Consider the following 26,928-nt stretch of genomic DNA (forward strand, 5'->3'; position numbering starts at 1 on the left):
CCCAAGTCCCGCCCTGTCCGCCCGGCTGACTGCTAGGCTTTCCCTGCGTCCGGGGTCGAAACAGGAGTGGACCCAGCCTCTGAAACCGCGGAGGATTCCTTCTCGTTCTGCGCCGGGTCTCGTTGCTGAGCCCGCTAGCCCACCAGGGTCCCTCTACCTCCCTCTGCCCCTTCTCTCCTCGGTGTCAGGGCCTCTTTACCTGAATAGACCCTCACCTTTCCCGTGTCCTGGAACTGGCCAAGGTCCAGACGTAGTTCTAGGTCTCAGGAATCAGTTTGGAAACTTGTTAGCCATAATTATATGTGCGTGTGTTACTTTTTGAAAAATCTAAGTTCTTTACTAGCCTCAACTATGAACTCCTGAATGGGTGGAACTGGGTCTTGTTTCGGGTTTGTTGTCCTCCTAGCCAACTAGTTCAAAGTTTTGTCCACAATAGCCTTTAGAAATGCTGTGTAAAGATGACTTACATGGAAAGTATTAGGATTATAGAACCTCAGGTTTAGGCGCTGGTTTCATAACTAAGCGGGCTTGCAGCCTTGGTCATCCCTAGATTTGAAGTTCCTCATCTGTGAAACAGTTTTCATACTGGGCTCCTCAGTTCTGTTCACTCAGTCGTGTCCACCTGTTTGTGACTCCATGGACTGCAGCACGCCAGGCCTCCCTGTCCATCCACCAACTTCCGGAGCTTACTCAAACTCATGGTCACTGAGTCGGTGATGCCATCCAACCATCTCATCCTCTGTCAACCCCTTCTCCCGCCTTCAGTCTTTCCCTGCATCAGGGTCTTTTCAAATGAGTCAGTTCTTCGCATCAGGTGGCCAAAGTATTCGAGTTTCAGCTTCAGCATCAGTCCTTCCAATGAATATTCAGGACTGGTTTCCTTTAGGATGGACTACTTGGATCGCCTTGCAGTCCAAGGGCTCCTCAGTTTTATGGATTTATAGATGTTTGGGGAGAGGCGTATCACAGCTTCTTCTTTATCTCAACTTTTAAAAATATGTATATATTTCTAAGGGCTTCCCCTATAGCTCAGTTGGTAAAGAATCCACCTGCAATGCAGGAGACCCTAGTTTGATTCCTGAGTTGGGAAAATCTGCTGGAGAAGGGATAGGCTACCCACTCCAGCATTCTTGGGCTTCCCTTGTGGCTCAGCTGGTAAAGAATCTGCCTGCAATGCAGGAGACCTGGCTGGGTTCAACCTCTGGGTTGGGAAGATCCCCTGGAGAAGGGAAAGGCTACCCACATAAAAATATGTATGTGTTTCTAGAAAACCCACATTTAAACAAAGGGGCCCATAACTACAAGTGTTTGGAAACCAATAGATTAGGTGATTTCCTAATCTCTTTCCAGCTCTAACATTTGTAAGTTTGTGAATATACTGCAACATTCTTTCTAGGGTATTGGAAACTTTTGCAAGATCCCTGGCAGATGTCAGCCTGGCACCCTTTGCTTAATTATCCCCAGGGAGCTCACACTTCAGGAGGCAGCCTTGTCTGACTCAGGCTCTTTACCTGACTAGCTCCAGTCCCCCATTTACACAATTCCTGTATGATTAAGGCAGGGAGAATCCTGTAAGAGATACTGGAGAAATGCAGTTAGGAAGCAAGAAAATTCAATGTCACAAACTTTTAACTAAAGGTTTCTATACACAAAACACCATGCTAGAGGAATTTATACTAGTAAATGTAATAGGAGACCAAATGTGCCAAGTTGGAAAGTTGAAGTCAGACTACCACCACTCAGCAGTTCTATGACCTTCTTCGGACTGCTTAAGCTCTCAGAATCTTTATCAAGTGAAATGGGGCAGTATTGACTTTTTAGGGTTAAATTAAGTAATATATGTTAAAGTACTTGAAATAGATCAAGTGCCTAACATATATTCATTTAGCATCATTTCCTTCCTCTTGGGAACACATGGGAGAGAATAATTTTTACTGGAGAAATCTGGGAAGCCCTTTGGTGAAGGTGGAATTTGAGCTGGGACCTTGAACAATGAATAGTACTTAGGGGGAGATGGTGGAAAAGGACATTCCAGGAGGAGGGACTAGTAAGAGCAAAGGCACAAAGGCGTGCAGGAACCCATGGATAAGGAACGGTTGGAAGGGGAGTGGCCTGGGGAGTAAATGGTTTACGGTAGAGAAAGAAAGCAAGGGATGAGAGCATTTTCCTGATTTTCTTTTGGAGGCTGAGGTGAGGGCAGAACCAGCAGTATGGGCAGGGCTGCCGATACCAGCCTACAGCCTCAATGACAAGGGTCCCCAGGCCCCATCTTTCTACCACTGAAAGTGGGATTTCACGATGTAGTGCCAAGGGACTGCTGTGTAGAATGAACAAAGCAACGCTGCAATGGAAAGCACTTCCCTACCAACCTTCACAAAAACAAACTGGCATAATCTGAGCTAGCACAATAGGATGGTGCAATACTTGGCACTGACGTGAGTTGTGGTCCCTCTGCTGCTAATGGGCTGGGTTGCCTCCAAGTCTTGTTTCCTCTTCTGCACAGGGAAGGAATTGAACTACTTGATTCCTTTCCCCTTAAAGGAAATTTTCTGACATATGACAAATTCTTCACTGAAGAGGCAGAAAGTTCTTCCCAGATATTTGGCCAATCAGCCTAGGGTTTTATTCCAAGAAGGCACTGAACTCATCTCCACTCCCTTCAATAGGAGCTGGCTGTGTGCTTTTCCCTACTTCCTGAAGTCATCTGACTATTCCCCTGCCCCCACAACCAAACCTCAGGTTATACTCATACATTCAAAGACTGTTGTTTGTCTAGTTCTCCTTGGCGGCAGGGGTGGTCCATCCTTGCTTAACAGGCAATATTACAGTCACTGCAAGTCTGCAACATCCCACAAGAGGACTCTTAACGATGAGATATAATATACTACTGTGCTTGGATTTTAAATACCTCCTATACAGAGAATTGAAATAAAGTAGCTAAATATGTTTAATAAGTCAACAATGTGACAAAAGGGTCAAAAATCATGACGGGTAAAAGAATGGTTAAAGTAATTGATGATATTTAATCTAGAGAAGAAAAGACTTGGGAAACACATGATAGCTATTTTTTAAATACTTAAAAGAGCAATCACAGGGAAGAGTGACTAGATTTCCTAACACCCATGGTAAAATGTATAGAGGTATACTCTTTGACTTGATATAAAGGAAGATTTTAAAAACATGACTGTCTAGGAGTGCTCAAGAAGGGTCAGATGACCAGTGATTGGGAATATTTCATAAGCAGGAGCAAGTAAGATCTGAGCCACTCTTCTGTTGGCAGGGTGTCTGTGGTGTGTTAGGAAGTCCTATAAGCAGCTTCAGTCCAATGAGTTACCATCACCTGCTCATGGGCCTGTGTGTTGGGTACTCTAAAGAGGAAGTTAGGAAGGCAGTAATATTGGATCCAGAATATAGTCAGACAGGAGCCTTCATGCAGATACCCTTTCCAGTTCTCCAAACACCCACTCACATGTGGTCTCAAAAACACCCAGTACCTTTACTTAGCTTTACCCACTTCACAATATGCTCAATATGAGCAATTTGACTCCCAAGCCTAGGTCAGGCTGAGTGTTTCTTGTGAGTCATAGTTTTATGCTGAGATTTGAGAGTTTGTGGAGGGAGAACCCCCCTGCCCGCGGGGGGCCATGATGACAAGAGAAGTCTGTGGAAGGAGAGGGATCTAAGGGGTCCTGGAGAGGCAGGTCTAAAGATCCAGGCCTGGCAGCATCACTGTCCAAAAAGGCCCCAGTTCCTATGGCTGTGTGCTCGGAGCCAACTGTTCTCGGCAGACTTCATTCCAAGGGTCCTGTGGGGACCATGACTAAGGACCGGGCAGAAGGCAATGGCTGGTTGGAGGAAAGCCAGGCCCTGGAGAAGGGGAGGCCAGCTGGAACATAGCGCTGAAATGGGCTCGGCTTTCAAGCTGCATACGGTGGCCCAGTGGACAGGTAAGTCCACGGACAAAATGGATCCGAACCAGCCCCGACTGCCCTCCAGAGACCAGCCATCCGTAGGAGTCCAGGTTTGGACTGAAACGTACCTGTGAAAAAAGAAGAAAACAAAAGCAACGCTCAGAGTTGGTACTTCAGGGTTGGTCCAAGCTGTAAGAGCAAAAAGAAGGGCCTCAAACTGAAAGAACAGGACCATGATGGGGTGAGAAGAAGCAGGATGAGAAGACCGTGAAGGAGGCGTCTGTCATGCTCCAGAGGATGACCGTGTGGAGCTGTTTCCCCTCCTGCGCAATCTGTTGCCTTTTCCTCTCCAATTACATGGCTCACAGGCCCAGAGTTGGGAGGAGATGAGATGAAAGACAGGAAGATGAGCAGTAAGGTTCCTACCTTGTGAATAGCTTCCAGCTGCAGCCGGTCCAGGCAGAGCCGCGTTTGCCCCTCTCCCTCCTGCATGCGCAGCATCGGTTCTCTGTGGGGCAGACCGTGGAACGAACGCTGGGGAGGAGGGTACGAGAGGAGAGAGATTCTTAGTTTTGCATCTTTGTGCTGCAACACCTCCGGATCCCCTGCTATACAAGGGCTCACGTCTTCTACGTTTTCTAATGCTGCACCCATTCTCCTGGCCTCAATTTACCAAATCTGTGTCTTGAAACAGCAAGTAGTGATGGTTGACCGTTTCAGCGTAAGTTCGAGCCTTGGGAGGGTTGGGGGCCCCAGATGAAGCAGAAGTGTGGTCTTGACCTTCAGGACTGTCCTGATATGGTATCAGATCTGCTTTATATATAGGCTAGAAAGAAGAATGTGAAATTAGGTCCTGTAATACTGAAGACCAGATAAAAGTAAAAGAGAGAAAATTGGTTTGGAGCAGGAAAGACTTTAAGGTAGAAGAAACGGGTATATTTAAACCTATGTTCAGCTACACAAGGGTAGGGGAGATTATGTACAACTCTATGCTAAGACTTCTAGGGAGAATACTGGGGCTGGAAGACTCTTCTGCTACTTGGCAGCACTAATTTGGGAGGTCAGGTGGATTAGGACCCAACAGATGGTGCTATTAAATATTCATATACGTACGAATCTTCGATCTAAAGGTCGCTTGACATTTGTTGGGTTCAGTGCCATATCAGGCAATATAGCTGCAATGAGCTCTCCAGATATATCTCCTGCGGCTATTGTCCCGAGCCAGTCAGATCCTGAAAGACTCTAATAGGAAGAGACAGGTATTTGTTGTTCACTCACTCACCCACTAATTCAGTTCTGTGAGCTGCTAACAACTGCACAGTCTGAGGGGGGAGAGACATAGTCGCATAAACAAGCATAAATCATTTTAACATAATCCATATCCTTGATGACAATTACCACACACCTATCTTCTCTTTCTTTCCAAACCTATGGCCTCTTTCTGACCACCACTAGGAACTATTTGCCTATGTACTGAAGGTTTGGAAGAGAGGGGCTCACCCAGACAGTGCCTTTTCGAGGAGCAGTGAAATAGGCCTTGAAACCAAGGTAACCAGCATCAATGTAGTGAATTCCACAGAGTCCATAACTGTAAGAGAAAAAGAAAAGAAAATCTTCCTTTTTCTAAGATTAGACTCATTTCTTCCCCCAGAATCCAGACTCCCTCAGTGAAACAACCCTCCTCTCCCCACAACAATCTGGCACAGTGCACCCCAACCCTGAGGGCCTGTCCCCAGTGCTCATCCTCTCTCCATCCCGCCGTACGAGGCATAGCAGTTGTCCTGAGCCACAGTGACACCATTGTAGGGGAGCAGCCAGGCCAGCTCTGTACTCAAGAAGCGCTTGATAGAGTTTATTGGTTCATAAGGTCGTCGAAGGTCCCAGAATTTGATTTTCCGGTCACTCCCTGCAGAGGCTAGGAAATGACTGTGGGAAGACGGGAGAAGAGGATCAAATCTGAACAATTCTGGAAGTCAGCCTGTCCTCACCTCCCACCTCCACAGCCCCCCCTGTTCAATACCTGTTAGCTTTGCACCACTGAAGAGTACGCACAGCCTGGTCATGGGCTAGGAAACACTGGAAGGGGTAGAGCTTCAAGGATCCATCAGAGAGCCGTATCCGCTGCAGGGGTGAGTTCGTGGGAAGGTTCCATAAAACCACCATGCCTGAGGGTTAGGACAGGATGTGTAGGTGTTAAAGTCAGGTTATTGCTTCCCTGGTGGCTCAGTGGTAAAGAATCCACCTGCCAATGCAGAAGATGCAGGTGACATGGGTTTGATCCTCTGGAGGAGGAAATGGCAACCCACTCCAGTCTTCTTGCCTGGAAAATCCCATGGACAGAGGAGCCTGGCAGGCTACAGTCCATAGGGTGGGGAAGAGTTGGACACGACTGAGCACAGCACATAATAATCTCTTTTCCTTGCTCTAATTTCTTTCTCTGGCTCCTAGGACCTATGTCTTCTACTCTCAGGTCAGATCCCTTATGATGAAGGGATCATGATTAACTAGCCAACATTCCCTCCATGATTTATAGACTCAATCTGATATTTTTAGTTCCAGTGCTCATCAACATAAAATACCTTAGTTTGAGATCTACCATTCAAAGATAGGTTGAATGCACCCAGTAAATAAAAGCCAAGGGTTTTTGTTTTTTTTTAAGGATAAACCCTTTAGGACAAGGGTTGGCAAACTATAGCCCATGGGCCAAACACAGCTTGCTGCCTGTTTTGGTAAGTTAAGTTTGACTGGAACACGACCACACCCATTTGTTTCCCTGAGGTCTGTGTCTGCTTTCACTTTACAATGGCAGAGTTGGATAGTTCCAACAATGGCCAAACAGCCCACAAAGCATAAAATATTCACTGTCTGAACCTGAACAGAAATGTTTGCCAACTCCACTCTAAGGCAAAGAGAACAGGCAAAGAGCCAAAAGCAACATGTAGAGGAATAGAAAACAAATGGACAAATAAACTAACTGGGCTGATCCAAAGTAAGCTGACCAGCCTGGCAGAGGATGAGGTAATTAAAAGTATAACTTTGATCAATATAAAAGATATCCCTTTTTTTATACAGAAACTCAGTAAATGTAACACCTATGAGCCTTTCTTGAAAAAACTTGACAGTGAATTACAGTTAAGCAATATAAATAACAGAACCATGGAGGGGAAGTCTGAGATGAAAGGTCTGGTGGAGATAGGCACTCTTTTCAATATAGAGTTAAGATTAAGTAATTCTAGGAATTAAGATGGCAAAACAGCATCAAGTATCACATACCTTGATAATGTAAGAATAAGACCACCAAAAGGGACACAGGAGATGGTGAGAGGGATGAGAGCAAGCAGGGTAAGAGTGCTAACTTCCTCATCCCCAGCAGAAAAGTATGCCTAAAAGTGAAACTGTTATTTAAAAACAGTAACAAATGGGACTTCCCTGCTGGTCCAGTGGTTAAGGATTCACTTTGCAATGCTGGGGATTTGGGTTCAACTCCTGGTTGGGGAATTAAGATACCACATGCCACAGAGTTGAGCCCTTGTGGCACAATTAGAGTCCGTGCACAAGGAAGGATCCCACATGATGCAACTAAGATCCAATTCAAACAAATAAAAAATTAAAAACAGTAACAACCTAATGATACCAGTTACTTAATGTTATTTATAATTTTTTATTTTCCTTTTTAATCTTAAAAGTATCTCTATGATCCCATTTTTATAGAATTCTTTCTTTCCATCTAATCTTTTTATCTTTATATATGCCATAGAAAACAGCAAGAAATGATGTTTATCTAAATTTTTTTTTTCTGAGTGGAAAGTCTAGTGATATTCTTCTCTTCTCTGTATTTTTTCTACATGCACAAATATTTATAACTACATAATGTTGAACACTGAACCAAAAGGGAAACAACCACCAAAAAACAAGCATATATAAAAGTTTAAAGAGCAATAGTTCCCTATGTTTTGCTTTGTTTTTTACCATTGTAATATCCAGCAGCCAGGTGGTGGTGGGGCCGGGTGGGCATCCAAGCCAGGCTAAGGCACTGACCACACTCAGAGGGGTCTGAAGCTTGCATAGACCCTACCTGGAGGGTTGCCACACACTGAACCTGAAGGGACAGAGAGACAAGACCAGGGTTAGGGACAACTACTGTCTGGAATGAAGGCTCAAATCAGTGTTTAGTCAGCATGGGGTGGGAGATTTTCCAGAGGTAGGAGGAGACTCACTGTGGAATTGGTAAGGGAGGTTCTAGAAGATGGAGCCTCAGCTAAGGGAGCAGGCTCCTCACTCACCTTATAGATGGCAGGCTTCACCGCATCTGTGAGGAAGAAGAGCAGAAACTGAAGTTCTGGATCCAGATGGCTGGGGTCCCAACCAGGCTGAGCTCACAGACCAGCACCCCTGCGCTCTCAACAATGCCCCTCCTTCTCACTTTTCTCTTGCCACCATCAGTGTGTGAACTTGCCTCTGCCTGCCCCCAGATCTGTCTTTCTTCCTGTTCTACCTGACTGTGCCCTTCCTCCTATAAGAATGGCTAATCTCTCCACTCTGCTCTCTTCTCATCCTCCTTCCTTGTCCAGAGCATGGCTCATCTGATCTCCCCCCTTCTGCACTCTCCACTTTCTCTCCCACTATTGGGTCACTCGCAAACACAGAAGTAAAACATGCACTCTTGTCTCTGGTTAATCAAATGAATAAACCAAAGCCTTCCTTTACCCCTTATTTTGACCATACCTCGTGGCATGTGGGACCTTAGTTCTCTGGCCAGGGATTGAACCTGTCCTCCTTTGCATTGGAAGGGCGGCTTCTTAACCACTGGGCTGCAAAGGAACCCTCCCCCTTTACCCGTCATTCACCTCCAGCCACCGCCCTCATTGATTATGATCTTCTTCACAGCCTAACATCCTGAACGAATTGTCTGTACACTTCTGTCCTCACTTAATTCCCACTCAATCCATGCCTAACACCAGAAACCACTAAATAGGGGATTTCTCAGGGTTCAAACCTAGGGGCCCTCTTCTTTAAACACGCAGTACTGTTGAAAAACAAACAAGTTTAATAAAATGGGAGCTGCCTTTCTCTGCCCCTTCCTATTCATGCTCACCTTCAGCTCCAATTCTCCTTCCCTTCACAACAAAGAGCGTGTTCTCGTGTATGTGTGGTGGTGAGGGCAGGAGAGGTGAGGACAGGGTTGGGGGAGGAAGAGGTGTATGGCAGGAGACAAGCCCCAGGCACCAGCCTCAGCCTGCGGCAGCTCCTCACACAGCCAGTTAACTGGGGCAGTGAGAGGGGGAAGACCTGAGAGTACAGGAGAGCACGGAAGTGGGGAGATCAAAGACAATGTGCTCAAAGAGGGCAGTTATGAGACTGCAAAAGAGGACCATGTGCAGGCTGCCAAAGACAGAAGTTAAAGAATGGGGAAGAATGAGGTCAGAATGGGAGGAGGGACAGGGCAAGGCTCTGCACTGGAGACGTTGGGCCTGGAGGAGTTTCAGGCTGGGGTGGGAGGTGGACAGGCCCTTCTATGCTCTGGCCACAACTCCAGCAGTCCCAGCCTCCTTGCTACGATACTCACCTAGGGGCTGCTGAGCCAGCAGGGCCTCGGGATGGGGCAGACTGAACAGCAGCACCTTCCCATCTGAGCAGGCAAGAGCCAGGAGTCCCAGTCGGGGCAAGAGAGGCGCCTAGAGGGTGAGACAGATCTGCACTGAGACTTGCTGCTGGCAGGCATGTCTCAGAAAATGTGTGAGCTTCTGGTTGCTAAAAATCTGATGTGGAGTTGCTGAAAAACTCCACCCCCAACTCTCCAACTCTGGGAAGACCCAGGGCCCCTTTGTTCTGGCTGAGGCCAAGGGCCATCCCACAGTCAAGTGGGAAGTACCTTCCGAGGGGTGCCTGGAAGTTCCCATGCTCCACTGGGGCAGAACTTGAGGTCCCAGATGCAGCCGTGGTCACAAGCTATCCCGTAGACAAAGTGGGCTCTGTTGCCAAGACTGAGAGAGAGAGCATGTGCAGAGAATGGGTAGGAAGGAAGGGTCTGGAGCTTCCAGAGCCTGTGTTCCCCTTGTCTCAACCCAGTCTGAGCCTTCCCCTGCCCCCAGCCCAGACCCACCCTTATTTCCTCCTCCACCATTCTCCCCTGGCAGTGTCCCAGCCCCACCTCACCAGCTTTCTTGCTGCAAGGTCCCCAGGTCCCAGAGCTGGAGCAGCCCAGGGCCCGAATACAGCTGGCTCAGTGAGTGTGTCTCATTCATGTCAGGGCTGGAGAAAAGAGCCACATACTGCGAGGCTGTTGACCCCTCTGGCACGGGACACCAGTCCAGAGCCCAGAGCGGGCCCCCCGTGAAGAAAGACACATCCAGGCGCTCTGGGTGTGCTGTGATAGAGCTAAATCTAGAGAAAAGGCAAAGATGAAAAAAAGGAGCTAGTAAAAGGCAGTAAGGACTTCAGCAGATGAATGGATAAATAAACTGTGATACATCTGGACAACGGAATATTATTTGGCACTAAAAAGAAATGACCTATCAAGCCATGAAAAGGCAAGAAGGAAACTTGAATGCACATTACTAAGTGAAGAAGCCCCCCTGAAAAGGCCACATACTGTCTGATGCCAACTATAAGACATTCTGGAAAAGGTAAAACTATGAAGACAGTAAAAAGATCAGTGATAACCAGAGGCTGAGGGTGGGAGATGTAGGGGATGAACAGGCAGAACACAGAGTATTTTTAGGGCAGTGAAAATACTCTGTATGATACCACAATGATGGATACCTGTCATTAAACCTTTAACCAAACCCATGAAATGTATAACAGTAACAGTGAACCCAAAGAAAACTATGGACTTTGAGCAACTGTGATGTTTTGGTGCAGGTTCATCAATCAAAATAAATGTGCCACTCTGGTGAGGGATTGTTGATAATTGGGAAGGCTGTGCTTGTCAGGGGAGGGAGGAGGCTGGTGGTGGGGAGAGAGGGAGTATATGGGAACTCTCTGTATCTCCCTCTAAGTTTTGTTGTGAACCTAAAACTGCTCTTAAAAAAGAAAAAAAAAAAAAGGAATGCAGACAGAATGGGAGCGCCACCTGGAGCTCCTGACTTAAGCAAGCACCAGAACATCACTCACAGTCTACAAGTGAGACCAGTCCTAGCCACCATGTTATCTTCCTCCTTTCCTTCCCTAAGTCTGTCTAGCTCCAGGCTCACCTTCAAAGGTGACAGGCCATGCATTCTGGTTCACTACAGTGTTCACTCCAGGGCCAGTCTGTCCAGGTCCAGCTGAGTAGATGTGACCTTGAAAACTTGTTCCACCCTCAACCTCCCTAGGCTCCCTCAGTCTGGCCAGCAGACAGAAGCCCTGAAGATTAGAGGGGGTGAGCAGATATAGGTATCTCTCCTAGCCTTGGGACCAACTGGACCAGCACTCAGGGAGGAACAGAGCCAATCTCCCATCCCTTTTGACATCCATTTTTCCTACTTCTGTCTCCTAGAATCAGAAAAAAAGAGATGCGATTGTCACCTGTTTATTCGGTAGAGGGTGCCATCTTCAGGAAGTCCTTCACGTTGTACAGAAAACAGCGGGGACTTCTCCTCCTGAGGCAGGTAGGGAGCTGCCTCACTGGGGGATGGCAAAGGGAACAACAGTCTAAATGAGGAAAAGTTTCACCTATACTGGGATTCCCATGATCAATCTAGAGTCCTCAGTTACCCTTCTGTCTCCAGGGGTGTCACCTGCTCCTAGATTTCAAAGATACCCCTTCAACTTACAGTTCGGATAACAAGCGCCACTTCCAGGCTAAAGGAATCCATTCCGCAAACTCCCAGTATGAATGCTTCTGATCTCGGCTGGAGAAGCAGAAGTAGCAATAGTGAAGGAGGAGAGAAATTCCAGAGCAGCGCTGCCCCATAACTTTCTGAGGATGGGAGCGATCTATTATCTGTGCTAATCTAACACACGAGCTGCAAGTAGCTATTAGGCACTTAAATGTGGCTAGAGTAACAGAGAAACTGGACTTTTAATTTTATTTCATTAATTTTAAAAGAAATTTAAATGGCTTCATGTGGCTTGTGGCTACCATATCGGACGGCACAGCTTGAGAGCTACTGCCTCTGGAGCAGTACCTTTGAGTTACAAGTGTCTTCCCCATGTTCTACCCTGCGGGTGCCTGCCCCCGCTTCTCACAGCCCCACTGCTAGGCTGGGTCCTCGGTTTCCTTTGCTCCCCACCCCTACCTTTCATCCCCAGTTCCCATTCCCCAAGTCTCACATATCCTTGGTGAGATGAAGGCACTTCCAAACAGGGGCCATGATGTGATTTGGTAAGCCATTGTGAGCCATTCCCCGGACGTGGGGCTTCTGCTTCTGAGGATCAAATTGAAGAAAATGTAAGTTAGATAATTTTACAGGCTAGAGAAAGTCCCCAGGAGAGAGCTTTCCCAGCTTTTTCTTCTCCTGGTACTACTTGCTCACTAATTTTTCCCCTATCAGCATCTTAAAAGATTTGTATCTTAACCATTACAATGACTTCTCCATCTTTTGCTCTTACTTCTCCAGCAAAACCTGCTCTCTATTTTCTGTTCATCTTTCTTGGTGCGTCTCTACAGCACTTGATTCCGAGCACTCCTATTTGCTTCCTGAAGCTCCTGCCCTGGGGGTAGTCTCTCCTTATTCCTCCCACCTGCTATACCTTTGTAGTCTCTCCCTCCTTTGATGTTTAGTCACTGATGGTATTTCCTAGAGTTCCTCTGTCTTCTCAGCCCTCACTCAATACATGTACTCCTGGTAATCTCATCCTTTGACTCATGGCTTTGACCCCCATTTTTATGCCTGACTGCATCTTAGCAAATGTAACCTTTACTCAGTCTCAATTTTTCTACAAAATCTAGACTCATACAATGTGGTGCTGAGCCACATTAGAACTTGAGGCAAAAGTGAATATCACTAGTATACTTCCTGCCTTTATTGAAAATTTTTATATTTTCTTCATCATAGGTTTGTTGCATTAATTTTGATTTTTTAAATGCTGCATTGGACATTTATCTTTATTAGAGGGTTTTGGTGCTCCCTTAAATGTTGCACCTGGGAGGAGTAAAGCACTAGTCCCGTATATCTGACTGGCAACCAGATGTCTCCAGGAGGATGGCCCTTGACCCACTGGCCCCTCCAACTTGACATGTCAGAAAGTAAACTCATCACTTCGCCTGTCCACCTTCACCCTTCCTGCATACCCCACCCTTTCTGTGTTCCTAAGTTCAGTGTATGAGAGCAACACCAAAGTTGGAAACTCCTACCCTTTCCTCGCCTTCAACTCCCAACTGCTATTAATTCTTTTACATATCTCTCGTATCTATCTCCTCATCTTTTCTTCCTCCACTGCTTAGTTTAGGCCCTTATCACCTCTCACCTAGAGAACTGAAGCTGTCTTCTCATGTCAACTGCAAATTAACCTATTTTCCTAACCGATCACGTTCTTTTCCTACCTAAAAACCATTGCTGTATAGTTTCTGTTTGGGGTGATAAAAGTTTTGGAAATGGATAGTGGTGATGGTTATATTACATTGTGAATGCACTGAATGCCCCTGAATTGTACATTTTAAAACAGTAAATTTTGTTATATCTATTTTACTATAATTATACATATACATACTCTTTGTTGGCTCCTACCAGTTCCATTTCTTTCATCCTTTCTAGCCTAATCTTCCCCACTTTAACCCAGGCCCTATGCTGCAGGCCACAACCAATTTCTAGGAAATCATCCTCTCTGGCAAACTTCTGTTGCTTTCAAGACCTAACTCAACTAGCATTTCATTATGAAGTCTAAGCAGTTAACCATCCTTCTTCTATAAGCCTAAAGCATTCTGTTCACTCCTGGTGCAGCATTTATTACACTGTAAGCTTTGTAATGGAGGACCCTTATTCATGATTGTGTTTCATAGCACAGAAGAGATACTCAATGTACCAACAAATAATCTTGTTTAGCAACACCCTCAGCTCCCAGAATCTCAACTGTGTTTGAACTTGCTCTTTCTTAACTTTCCCCTGTTTTGGCCATCTTAGTTACTAGGCTAAAGCCTGCATTCTGGGCACCCTGATGATCCCCCCAATAATCCTCCTATTCCCCCCTCCACTTTCTTGTCCACTCAGGTTACCTGAGTAGATCCTCGGGCAGTGCTTCGGGGTGCTGCAGGTTCGGGGTCAGAAGAGTTCTCACTGGGGGCCTCACTTTCTTCTGCTTCTTCGGCCTCAACCTGGAGAACGAAGTCTTCATCCCGTGTGGTATTATCCCCTTCTCCACGGAGACAGGCTGCCTGAGGCTGGATTATCCTCGGTTGGGTAGGGCTGCTCACCTGAGGGCCCTCCGGACAGGACACTGGAGCAGGCAGGGCTGTTGAAAGCTCTTCCGCCAGTTCCTGAAGATACAGAAGTGCCCTGCAGGACAGGGCGGAGTCAGAGCCACAGCACAGCCACTTCACCCAGAGCCCACTCTGCCTGACACTGGGCTGATTCTCATCTCACTAGATCCTCCCAGTGACTGTGTAATGGCTATTAATTTCCCTTCCCCTTTGACAGATGCAGAAATAGAAATCCAGGAAAGTTAGGTGACTTGGCCAAGATGATTCAGGTCACATATGTGGAATCTGAACCCAGGTCTTCTGACTCCAAGTCTGAAGCACTTCACACTCTACCACAGTCAGAAATCATTGAGGGAAAATGGAAAGAATGGAAGGACACACATATACTGATGTATACAGGGCAGTAAAAGTGCAGTGAAGACTTGGAGAAAATAGCGAAAAATGTGATGGGATGAGATACAGAAAGAAACCTCCCACAGAAAGAATTTAACCACACACAGAAACTGCTGTGGTAAGACCTAGAAGATTGCTCAAGTGCCCAGAACCCAGCACCACCCCTGCTTACCTGACACCTCACCACAGTCCACTCATCTCTCCAGCATCTGCCCCACCCCCACCCCTTCACCCCAGCCCCCCTCCACCAAGCTGTGCCCCACAATCCTTACACTTGGGCAGCCCTTCGGCGGGGTCGTTCCCCAGGAGGGGTCTCAAAGTCCTCAGGGGGCATCTTTGGATGTGGAGACTCTGGCTGATCTAGGCCTTTGGACAACTTCAGCAGTAGCAGATCTGCCTTGGACTTTCGACCTCGTTTCTTAGGCATGGGGGTGGACAGAGGGTTGGATTGATCTAAGAGACCAGGAACCCGAGGGGCTGATGGAGAATTAGGCTGCTGGGGCCTTTTGGGGCCTTTCCGTGTCCTACCACCTCTCTTCGGGCCAGGCTTTGAGGCCCTAGGCTTTGGGACCTTTGACATCTCTGAAGAAAGATCTGTAGAGAAGAATATGGGTCTGTGAGATGGGACCAGAGCTCAAACCTCTTTGGAACAGATAACACCATACCCAGGCTGTAAAGTCCTATGAGCTTGACCTGCTCTCATTCATCTTAAGCTGAGCATGGGGGGCTAAAAGGCTAAAAGGTCAAGGGACATACCTTGCTGTTGCAGTCTGGAGAGGCTTTCCTGTTCTGGAAGGAGCCTCCTCTCATCAAGAGAATCCTCATATCCAGGAAAAGGGGTAGGTAATGACATCTCTATGGAAGCCTCCACACTGGTTGTTTCTGAGGAGACCTTGACGTCAAGCTGGTTTAGCACCTCTTGTTCAGGAGAGTCTACCACAGTCATGTTCCCCACGGGGTCGGCCTCCTCCAGAGCCATATAGCCGACCCCGTAGGTATCCATCAGCACCCCAAAAAAATGGCTGCCCCTGCATGCAAGACACATACAGATGACTAGAAGGAAAAAGCTTCTGGTAAGAGCTCAGATTTTTCCACTTTCCTGTCTTTCTCATCATTGTTCCTCCAACCTCCCCCCACCTTCCCCACCAACCAGAAACTCAAACTCTGGTCATTCATTCATTCAGCAGTAATTCCTAAGCATCTTCTATATAACAGGCACTATTCTAGGAACTGGTAACATGACAATAAGCAAGGCAGACAAGGTGCCTGACCTCATGAAACTGACAATGAACAAACAATAACAAGCTACCATTTAGTAAATGCTTACTATGTGCCAGTACTATTCTAAGTGCTTTATTCAGGTGATTTAAAGTGAATGAACAATTATTTAACCCCTTTTCCTGAAACCCAATGAAATAAATCACTCCTCTTTTAAAAAAAAGAGAAATAAAAAAAAAAAATCACCTGTTATGAATGCAGGAAAGGGCCACAAGTTTCTAAAATAAACTATAAAGTATAGCTGCCAGATACTATAAAATTTAGATCAAACTGAAGGAGGACAGGATGACTACAGCTAACATCCATCTTTGTGAATATTAGTCAAGGTGCAGATTTATTTAAGGATAGGTAATTTCTAGTGTCCTCCTAGCATTCTTTCAGCTGGATGGGGGAGGTGGTAGCCTATGAGACAATTAAGGAACATCCCACTACATTAAGAAACTATTTAAACATTGTAGACTAAAAAATAGTCACGGATCTTCATTTTCTTCAAATCCAAAAAGTCAGCTGTGCAACCACAGACCAAAGTAAACTGACAGAGATAAACAAAACACTGACCGCCACACCAAAAACCTGAGCAACAGAGAACTCTGCAAGGGCCCAGTTTGCGACCAGATTAACCTACCTATCTGTGACAAAAGGAAAGAAATAACTCAGATCAAAGAAGGAATCCCTCCATAGACCTGTGTATGTCTTAAGGATGAAAAATTCTTCAGCCTCAGTGGAAAATGTGTTGATACAAATACCATAAGAAATATCATACAAATTAAAATTTCCAGTTGTCTCTCTCTCGGATATCCTTATAAACTATAGCAACAGTCAATTCTCTAACTCAGGTGCTAAGGATACATTATAACACCCTATGCTAAAGATACAATATAACAATATCAGGGTAAGTAGAGGCAATGAGACTCCACCTACACAGTTCGCTTTGTTGCTGTTTAGTTGCCAAGTGGTATCCTGTTCTTTGCAACCCCATGGACAGTAGCCCACCAGGCTCCTCTGTCCCTGGGATTTTCCCTTCTTTCCCAGGAAAGAAGACCAGAGTGAGTTGCTATTTCCTTCTCCAGTGGATCTTCCTGACCCAGGGATTGAACCTGCATCTAGCATTGGCAGGCAGGTTCTTTACCACTGAGCCACCAGGGAAGCCCACATTGTTCTCTGGTAAACAGCAAACCCTGAGAGAACTACTCCATTCAAAATCAGAAATAAGCAAAAAGGATCCAATGGGACCTATGCATAGTTGCTATAGAAAGAATAAAAAGGACTCAAATGAAAAAGGTGAAAAGTACTGTTTCAAAGAATGTCTCCAGAAAACAAGAAATTTCCCAACAAAAACCTATATACTTTCAAAAAAGCCAGAGATGTGAAATTCAAGAAATAAGAGATCAAAGAAGAGATAAAACAATGGCAAGGCAAAAAAAAAAAGAGTTGGTAGTCATAAGGAAAGAAACTGAATAAAAGAATAAAATCAAAGAAATGAAAATCAGAGGAGAAGCAAAATGTTGAAACTACTGAAAAGACAATGAGTGGTATGAAAGGCGTTTGAGAGAAACCATGCAGACTATAAAGAGATAATGGTGACTAGTGAGAAGATGGTATGGGTGAAAACAGAAAGTGGGGAGCCAATATATGGATAATTGCTATTTTTAAAGAACAGAGAAGAAAAATGGAAACAGAAAAAAATGTTCAAAGACCTAACAAAAGAAAATTTCCTGAAATGAAAAATAGAATGTGTACTTCCCTGAAGTAAAGGAAGATCTCAGCCTAAAGTTAAAAGGGCTTATTGTATAAAAAGGACACAAAAATCAGTAAAGACTCATCAAGAAATATCTGAATGAAGACTATATTTCTCCTACAAGTGGGGGTGGGAGAGAATCAGGTCAGCCTGGGAGTTCTTAGAAACAATTGATGCCAGAGGATAAAGAAACAAAAGAATCAAGAAAATTCTTAATTATCATTCATGTAAAGGTAACAGTATGACATTCTAAATATACAAGTTTCTAGAAATTACACAAGTAATCTCCCGAATAGAGGAAGGGTTAGGGGGAAAAAAGTTTAGGAACAAGTACTTGTCAAACTGAGAGGTGGTTCATAGCTGCTGGTTCAAGAACCACACGGCCTTTCCTCTGCCATGGTGGGGAGTCACAGCTGAATCAAGAAGCCCCTACCATAGGTGATGGCTCCATAAACAAGCTGCTTCTGCAATAATCAGAAAGTGACCAACAGAGGCAGACTCTTCTCTGGCTTGCAGATCCATAACTGTGTCACAGCCACAATCTGCAATAGCAAAATGCATGCCCTCTGGCCTGCCTCCTTTCTAAACTCAAGTCTAAATTTGAGTTCTTCAAGAGCATATTTGATTTGCAAGACCTAAATCATATTCAGAATCTTGAATGGAAAAATTCCAGGAAATGAAGTTTCTAGCTTTCCAGGTTCTCAAATGGAGGTTGCTCATTCTCTCGAATCCCACTTACCCCAGGGTAGAAAATGGGATCAGTGTTTTCTCAGTTCCTCTCCAGTGCCAATTCTTGACAGAAAAGTCCTCCCCGTCTTGTAAAACTTTTTCCTTCCAAGCCTGTAACATTTGCCTAAATCACTGGTATCCACTCCACTGTCACAGCCTGGACCTTTCCAACATATAAAACCTTTTTTTAACCTCCAAAATCACTAAGACACCCACTATCTGATCAGGACCTCCCATCATTACAGCCAGGTTGCCCAACTATGATCACTATAACTACTCTTCACCATGTTAATTACTCCACTATCCACTGATCACTCCAGTTTCTCCCTGTGTCAGCCATATCCCATCTAGTTTAGACTCCTTTATTTTAATCAGATTCTTGTTGATATTACAAACTTCCTTTCTTTTCATCTGTTTCATAGGCCTGGCAAAACTCAATCCCTGGATGAACCAATCACCTATTGCAACCAGTGCATCTAAGCTGGTTGGGCACTAAAGTCACTCTTTCTGTCAGCTCCCATACCCTCTCCTTTAGTGTCTAATCCCATAGTCTTCAGCAAATGACTAAGTCTTAGATTTCTGAAACAAAAACTAAAAAACTAGCAGTCAAGAATTCATCTTGCAATGCAGGGGCAGGTTCGATTCCTAGTCAAGGAACAAGACTCTATGTGTCACGCAGCAACTGAGCCCCCCGTGTCACAGAGAATCTGTGCACCACAAGGAAGATTTTGTGTGCTGCAACTAAGACCTGACAGAGTCAAACAAATATTTAAAAAGAAAAAACAACCAAAAGCCATACTTCAATTTCCTGTCAAATAACTAACACTCCCTGCTTCTGAGTCCCTCATCCACTTTCTCAAGTCAAGCTTTCCAGTTGCGTTCTAGCCTCATGCCCGCTCTGGGCCCACCCAAGGGAACTAAAGATGCTTATCCTTTTCCTTTCCCTTGCCTCCTTCTGAATTGGAGCAAACGCCTTCTAAAATTTAACAATTCACTTGTTTCTTGTCTTTACAGCTACTTAGCAGTTTTTTTGCTTATTTGCAAACTCACTGCTTTTGTCCTTCCAAAGTACTCAATTTAGTTTGCTTTCTTTTCTTTTTTAGGTTTGTATAAAACCTCTAGTTGATACAAAATACTTATAAATATGTGTAGAATGTAAATAACAATAAAACACCTGTGTATCTGCCATATTTCAACTCAGTTTTAATAGAAATATAACTCACACATACTCAAATTTCCTTAAAGTCATATGTCACAAATATATAAATATATGTCACAAATATATAAATATAGTGACAAGTCAATTGACATTAAAAATGACGGGAACCAATACAATAACTCTTGGCAAGCACTCAGATCAGCTAGTGAGAGTAATCAGACCTACAGGAAAAAAAAACCTATAGGCTTCGAGAAGTCAGTGTGCCATGGGCATCAGTTTGTATGCTTTATAGAGGAAATGGAGAATGTCAGTTAACAGAGGGAATTAGTTAAATGAAGATCAGTTAAGAGAACTTCTATATGTCTTGAAGATTTCTCCATATCAGTACACATACATCTATCTCATTCTTCTGGGTTACTATGTGGTGTTCCATAGGATTATAGTTTATTTGGATATTTCCCATTTAATGAACAATTGGACTATAATACTATTACAAATATTATTGCAATGAATATTCAAGTATAGATCTCTTCAGTAATAAGAAATGATTTTTCTAGAATAATCACCTGAAGTGAAATTACTGGGTTAAAGGGTACACACATTTCAAAATCTGATACTTCCAAACAGGTCACCAAGATGAAAATCAATTTATACTCCCACTAACTGTAAAAATGGATATACGCATTTTACTACCCTTGTCAATCTTTGGTTTTTGCCAGTCTGATGGGTGAAAAAATTCCTCCTTGTGTGTGCTTTTAGTCGCTCAGTTATGTCGGACTCTTTGCTCTCCCATGGACTATAGCCTGCCAGGTTCCTCTGTCCATGGGGGTTCTCCAGGCAAGAACACTGGAGTGGGTTGCCATGCGCCCCCTCAGGGGATATTCCTGACCCAGGGACAACCCATGTGAAGTCTCACTCATTGCAGGCAGATTCTTTACCCACCAGGGAAGCCCATTTATTTGCATTGTCCTGATAATAACTGAGGTTAGCAACTTCTTTTTTATATGTTGGATATCTATGTCTTTTATGAATTGCCCATTTCTATAGGACAAGTTGATCATTTTCTTATTGATCTGTGGAGTTATTTACGTGTGAATATTTTCTCTCTGTATCTACCTTTTTTTAACTTTACTTATAATTTTTTTTGCAAAACTAAGGTTAAATTTTACGTTAAATTTCTCAGTCTTCTTTATGGCTTCTCTGTCTTTGTGGCCACCCTGCCTCACATAGGATCTTAGCTGCAGACCAGAGATTGAACCCCTGCCTTCTGCAGTGGAAGTGGAGAGTCCTAACCACTAGACCACCAGGAAATTCCTGTGTCTTTAAAAAGGTGTTTCCTACCCCATTGATAATAACATCAGAATATAAAATATCTTCTTTTATTTTTTTCTAATGATTTTTCTAGTTTTAGATCTTACATGTAGCTCTTTAGTCCATCTGGAATTTTTTAGTAAGAGATATGGATATTTACTTATTCCATATCTATTTTCTTTATAAGTTTCATAAGATAGGGACCTTGTCTGTCTGATTCATTACTGTATCCAAAAACTGGTACATTGTAAGTGCAATAATTAACCTTTGTTGATTTAAGGACTAACTTCTCAAGGTACAAAAATCTCTATAAGGATTCACTTCTCAGAGAAGGCAGCAGCAGGGTGTGGTGGTTAATTTCCATTTTTGACTTTACAATATAAATTTTGGACATAAGCAAAAGAGGTTTAGTAAATTTGTACCAGGATTTATAAAATTTTACATTTGCACCCCAAGTTGTCTGGTTCCCACGCTGCTCCAAGGCCACCAGCCTGATCTCCACAACCACAGAAAATGATTAGGTAACACTGTTCTGCAGGTATGAAATTATTTTACACACACTGCATGGTCTAATACATTGTTTCCAAAGTGTTCCTATGGTACAACTGGTGGTCTGCAAGATGACTTCTGATACAAAACTGAACAATTTTATTTGATTAATTACGTTTTTATTTTAACTTGTATTTAAAAAAACTGTAACTAGTCCATGAAATCTATGGACTATGGACTAGTTAGACCAAGACTAAAGCACTTAAACCTTAAAATTAAATCAATTTAAAGAAAACAAGAAAGTACTACAGTTGATAAGAAAGAGTGGCAAAAAGGAACGAAGGCACAGGAATGACGTTTGTGTAACAATATACCGCTGGGGCCATGGGGCTTGCACCCTGCACACTTTTAACAAAGTGAGTTTCGCGGGTGAAGCTTAAGTCGCCACCTCTCCCTTCCCCAACAGAAAGCCAAGTTGCTGCGTGATAAAAGGACTAGATTGGGAAACATAACTGGCCCCTGGCTGCGCCAATGGGGTTGCAGCGCGCGGGGCACAACCCCCAGGGTTACAAGGACCTCGCCGAGGAAGAGGCTGAACACACTACAAGGAGATGACTGACCCCCCACCTCTCTAGGGGTGACCGCTTGCCCTTTCTCAGTCCTGGGCGTGGGGTTAGCTTTCACCACTACTAGCCTGTTCGGGAAGTGAGCCGTGAGTTTCCTAAGGCTGAGGACTACAGTAGGTTCGCAGAGTTCGAGGTTTGCAATGTTCGCAGCGCCGGGGCCGGGACACAGGATAAAATGTTACGGACGCCTCACTGGGAAAGAAGGCGAAACCCGAGGAGATCAGAGATAGGGGCTGCCACCGTGGGTTAGGGAGGTGGGGAGCACGACGGTTTCCGTAGGAGCTTGGGGGCTGGAGGTCGCGATGCTGAGCAGAGGCGGAAAAGCGGAGCCGGAATTGGTTCCCAATGTCTTAGTGCTACAAAAAAAGGAAGGGGGGGGTAGTAATCGTGGGGCCCCTCACACCCCGCTGCGGTACACTCACCCTCACCAAAGTCCTTCCGGAAGTCCAAGTTCGAAGATGGCGCCGCCTGTCTGGTCGCCGTTTTATGACGAAATCTAGTAGCTACTCTTCATTAACGTCCCCCCCCCCAACAGTGCACAAGGTAAACACGTGGGCTTGGTCGGGAATTTGTGCCCCAGAACGTTTTCTATTAGACTATGTATTCCATAATGCAGTGCGGCCAGCGTCCCCGAGCCCGTCGCAGCGGGCGCCACTCCCGGGCCTCCGAGGCGAGGGGGAAGCGGCACGGCCTTATGGGAATTGCAGTGTCCCGAAGGGAAGACTGACGCCTGCGCGGTGACGGCCGTCGCGCCCCCGCGGGTTCCCACGCGGCTTCTATGTGAGCCTCGAGAGTGCGGGCGCCCAGGCCCGAGTGTCGCTCCCGAACGCTGAATCCTGGCTTTGTGTGGAGACTACTGGCCCGTGGCGAGCAGGGCCGGGCAGACCAGAGAGTACTTACCCGCAACCCCCGCGCCGTCGAGCGGAAGCCTGGGAGACAAAGGAATCCGTGCCTCGGGCCGCGGGGGGACGACTCCGGCTTCCGCCCCAGGGCAGCCCCCAGCAGATCCAGCCACTAGTGAAGCCAGGGATGGACCCGAGACCGAAACACTGTGAAGGGGAGGAGCAGAAGAAAAGCCTGGCTTGGAGACGCTCTACTCAAATGATCCTCAGGCTTGGACCCTCCCCTTGGTCGTAGGCCTCTCCCCACTCCCTCCCTGGGTGGTCGGTTGTGGTTGGAGAAAGAATGTAACAAACTTCTGCCGTTTCCTGAGGCATTTAAAGCTGTAAATCACACAGGTCTGCATATACCGAATAGGAGACTTCAGGATGTAGAAATATGGACAGGAAAGGATGGGGTAAACCAATTTTTTCCCAGATAATCTCATCTATTAAATTCCCTTGGTTACACAAAATGTTTATGAAAAGCAAGGGAGAAGCTAGCCAAGATTTAAAAGCTAGAGCAAGGGGACTCCCATCCCATTCGTCTTAAGTGGCCTAAGACAAGATAAGGCTGTGCTGTGGCTCAGGACAGGCTTTGCAAGAGTGCTGAAGTGGGTGCAGTGGAGGCTGTGGTTCTTTTGATACATATGTTCAATGTTTCCTCTCAATTTCAAGCATTTCTCTCATTAAAAGATTTGTTTCAAGCATTTATTTCTCTAATGAACAAACCTGACTCTTCCATTCCTCTTGCCTCAGATTAGATTATCTTTGACTTCAACTATTGCAAAATCTTTCTCATATTAATAATTGTATCTATTTGGGAGATAAGACATTTACATGATTCAAAATTCAAAAGATGCATAGGGTATAGGGAAGAGTCTTTTCCACTTCTCTCTCCAGTCTCCCAGACCACATCTACCTAGGCAGTTTCTTGTTACAGGTTCAAGACATTTTCTGTATTTATACTCATGCAAACAGATATACATCTTTCCCCATTTTAATTCATACACCATCTTCGCTGTCCTGTGCTTTACTTTTAACTGAGTGTACCTTGGAGTCTATTCCATTGCTATATATATAAACCTTCCTTATTGTTATGATTTCTTGTGCGTGCTCAGTTGTTAAGTCGTGTCCAACTCTTTGAGACCCCATAAACTGTAGCCCACCAGGCTCCTCTGTTCATGGGATTTCTCAGGCAAGAAATACTTGAGTGGGTTTCCCATTTCCTTCTCTAGGGAATCTTCCTGACCCAGGGATAGAACCTGCAGTCTCCTGCATTGGTAAGCAGATTCATTACCACAGAGTCACCTGGGAAGCCCCTATGATTGCTTAGTATGTAATTATAGGAATGTAGTGTTAGCTCTTGTTTTTATTAATGGGTATCTAGGTGGTTTCCAGTCTTTTGCTATTATAAACAATGCTGCTGTATGTGTTAGTGCCAGTTCATGTGCCTGATACACAATGAAGCCAAACAAACTGAAACGGGAGTTTGGAACAAAAAAAGGTTTACCGCAGGGCCATACAAGGAGCCGAGTGGCTTATTCCTGAAAGCCCTGAATGCCCCAAAAGGTTTCAGCTGTGTGCTCATGGTAGTTAACATCTTCCATCTGTTGGAGAGGGAAGATTTTTTTACATCTGCAAAACTACTCAGGAAATGTGTATCAAATACTACTATTGAGTTACCTGAGAGGAGCTAAAGCAGAGGATGCAGGGGAAAGCCTGTCTGGGAAGGTCCCATGATGTCCTGCTCTGTTACATATGGACTTCCCTGTTGGTATAGTGGTTAAGACTCCCTGCTTCCACTGTAGAGGACATGCCTCACAGGGGCCAAAAAGGGGGAAAATAAGATGCTGCTGTAAATAACCTTGTATCTAAGTTACTTCATATGTATAAATTCCTAGAAGCAGAATTGCTGGGCCAAAATTTAGGCACACTTGTGATTTTGATTGATGGACAATCTTTTTTTACTGATCTGTTTCTCCATTTCTAATCTCTACCAGTTAGCTCTGCTTAATTTCGATGATTGAATGATACGCTCAATATTTTAAAAAATGAATTCATAATGATTTTTATAGAGAAAAAGCAAAAATTCAACTTCTCATTGCATGCCACTGGAAGTAGTGATCAATTCCTGAAAATTGACAATTAAAAAAATTAAGCATTTATCTTGCCTTTCCAGTATGAATTAGTAATTCAGAATAGTAACTGATGACTAATACTGAAGCTGAATCTCCAATACTTTGGCCACTTGATGCAAAGAACTGACTCATTGGAAAAGACCCTGATGCCGGGAAAGATTGAAGGCAGGAGGAAAAGGGGACGACAGACACGGGATGAGATGGTTGGATGGCATCATTGACTCAATGAACATGAGTTTGAGCAAGTTCCAGAAGTTGGTGATGGACAGGGAAGCCTGGCATGCTGCAATCCATGGGGTTGCAAAGAGTCAACACAACTTAGAGACTGAAATGAACTGATGAGAGAGTTCTTTATAGAAGATTATCAGCTACTAAGTGTTGAATGATGTAATTAGGAAAAAAATTTACCATGTTGCATCCTCTAATGAAATAATTCAGGCAACAATCAAAAACGGATCCATTCATCACTGAAAATGGACTAACCAACCTGATGTGAGGCAGTGTGAAACATAATCAGCCTAGTTCCTGGAACAAGTTAAATGTCATGAGAAAAGAAAGGAGGCCGAGGAGACTGCTTTTGATTACAAAAAATTCAAGACATAATAACCACAGATAATGTATGGATGTATTTGGATCCTGATTCAACTGTAAAAAGTCACTTTTGAGACAATCAAGGAAATTTGATTATGGATTGGACAAAGATAAGCAAAAATTTAACAAGTGTAATAACATGGTAAATTTCCATATTTTTTAGAGATATGCTGATGTTTGGAGGAGTAAAATATAATGACTGGGATTTGTTCTAATGCAACTTCGGCAAGGAAAAAAAAGGGGAAACAAAGCATTCATGGGAAATCTTGATAATTACTGCATTTGGTGAGGGGGATTCTTTATAGTTCACTGTACTTCTATGTTGCTTGAAATTTTTCAATAAAACACACACATATACACACAAAATGGATGACTCTTCTGTTTTTAGGCTAACCATAATGGTCAGACTCTCACAATCTGAACCTAATCCAACCTATGTTAACAGCTTTATCACTAATTTTCCACATAAGCCTCCATTCTAGCTTTACCGCATGACTTGACACTTTGGAACTGGCTGATCATTTTAAGGCCTATTCTGTAGTCTAAGTTATTTCCTCTGCTGATCTGCCTTCTCATCCTTTTTTCAACTGGGAAATTTCTTCTCCTTCAAGGCTTAGCTCAGATGTTAGCTGTGAAGTCTTGCCCAGCCTCACTAGATCTCCTGAGTTGCTTCCAATGAACTCTGTTCATTACTACTAGTAGAATTTATCTCATACTGTAGATACAGTCTGTCTTCCTCCATCATGATGAGTACTGCCTAACAGCACATAGCATAAAAATTAAAGGCATAGACTCTAGATCCAGGATGCCTGAGATCACATGCCAGTTTACTTAGCATTACATTGGGCAAGTAACTTCACTTCTCTGTCCCTCCGTTTTCTCATCTGTAAAATCTTACTTCATAGGATGGTATTAATCTCCTAAATGATAAGAAAGGGCCAACAGTTTCCAACACATGTTAAGTACTGAGTACTAAGAATATAAAATATTAATATATTAATGTGTAACATTATTTAATACAAATATCAATGTATTCATTTAATATTAATATAATAATAACACTAAATACTAAGAATAGGATTCTTACTTGTCCTTATTATACTGCTCCTCATATCTAGCTCAGTGTCTGGCACATAGATGCTCAATAAATGGTTGATGACTTGGGATAATTTTTGGTCTCCATACTGACCTTCACTTTGGCCCCAAAGCACTGGCATGGACCTAATCATTTGAGAGCATTTCCATAAAGGTTTGTCTGAGGTTCGCAGCAGGTGCTAAGAGGGACTGGGGAGTTTGGACTCCTAAGTGGTGGTGATGCTAAAAGAGATAACAGGCAGCAGAGTCG

The 26,928-nt window shown here is 44.3% G+C and overlaps 1 protein-coding gene across 2 annotated transcripts; it reads right to left on the minus strand.

Annotated features, from left to right (window-relative positions):
• Window positions 1-3,003: 3,003 nt before the first annotated feature.
• GTF3C2 (general transcription factor IIIC subunit 2) lies at window positions 3,004-22,987 on the minus strand. Of its 2 annotated transcripts, none has more exons than XM_065928811.1 (19): window positions 22,874-22,987; window positions 15,400-15,671; window positions 14,916-15,237; window positions 14,047-14,326; window positions 12,165-12,259; window positions 11,666-11,743; window positions 11,418-11,516; window positions 10,068-10,295; window positions 9,784-9,895; window positions 9,478-9,586; window positions 8,195-8,220; window positions 7,881-8,010; window positions 5,932-6,076; window positions 5,676-5,837; window positions 5,412-5,499; window positions 5,025-5,153; window positions 4,585-4,737; window positions 4,338-4,445; window positions 3,004-4,039 (listed from the first exon to the last, which is right to left on the minus strand). In XM_065928811.1, exons 2-19 carry the CDS (start codon window positions 15,644-15,646, stop codon window positions 3,821-3,823), a joined length of 2,730 nt encoding a protein of 909 aa, XP_065784883.1. In that variant the 5' UTR covers window positions 15,647-15,671; window positions 22,874-22,987; the 3' UTR covers window positions 3,004-3,820. The 2 variants fall into 2 exon arrangements, with proteins under 2 accessions (XP_065784883.1, XP_065784882.1); XM_065928810.1 differs by lacking the exon at window positions 22,874-22,987 and adding an exon at window positions 22,396-22,505.
• Window positions 22,988-26,928: the final 3,941 nt, after the last annotated feature.

Source organism: Muntiacus reevesi, chromosome 3 (genome assembly GCF_963930625.1).
Source record: "Muntiacus reevesi chromosome 3, mMunRee1.1, whole genome shotgun sequence".
NCBI classification, from domain to species: Eukaryota; Metazoa; Chordata; class Mammalia; order Artiodactyla; family Cervidae; genus Muntiacus; species Muntiacus reevesi.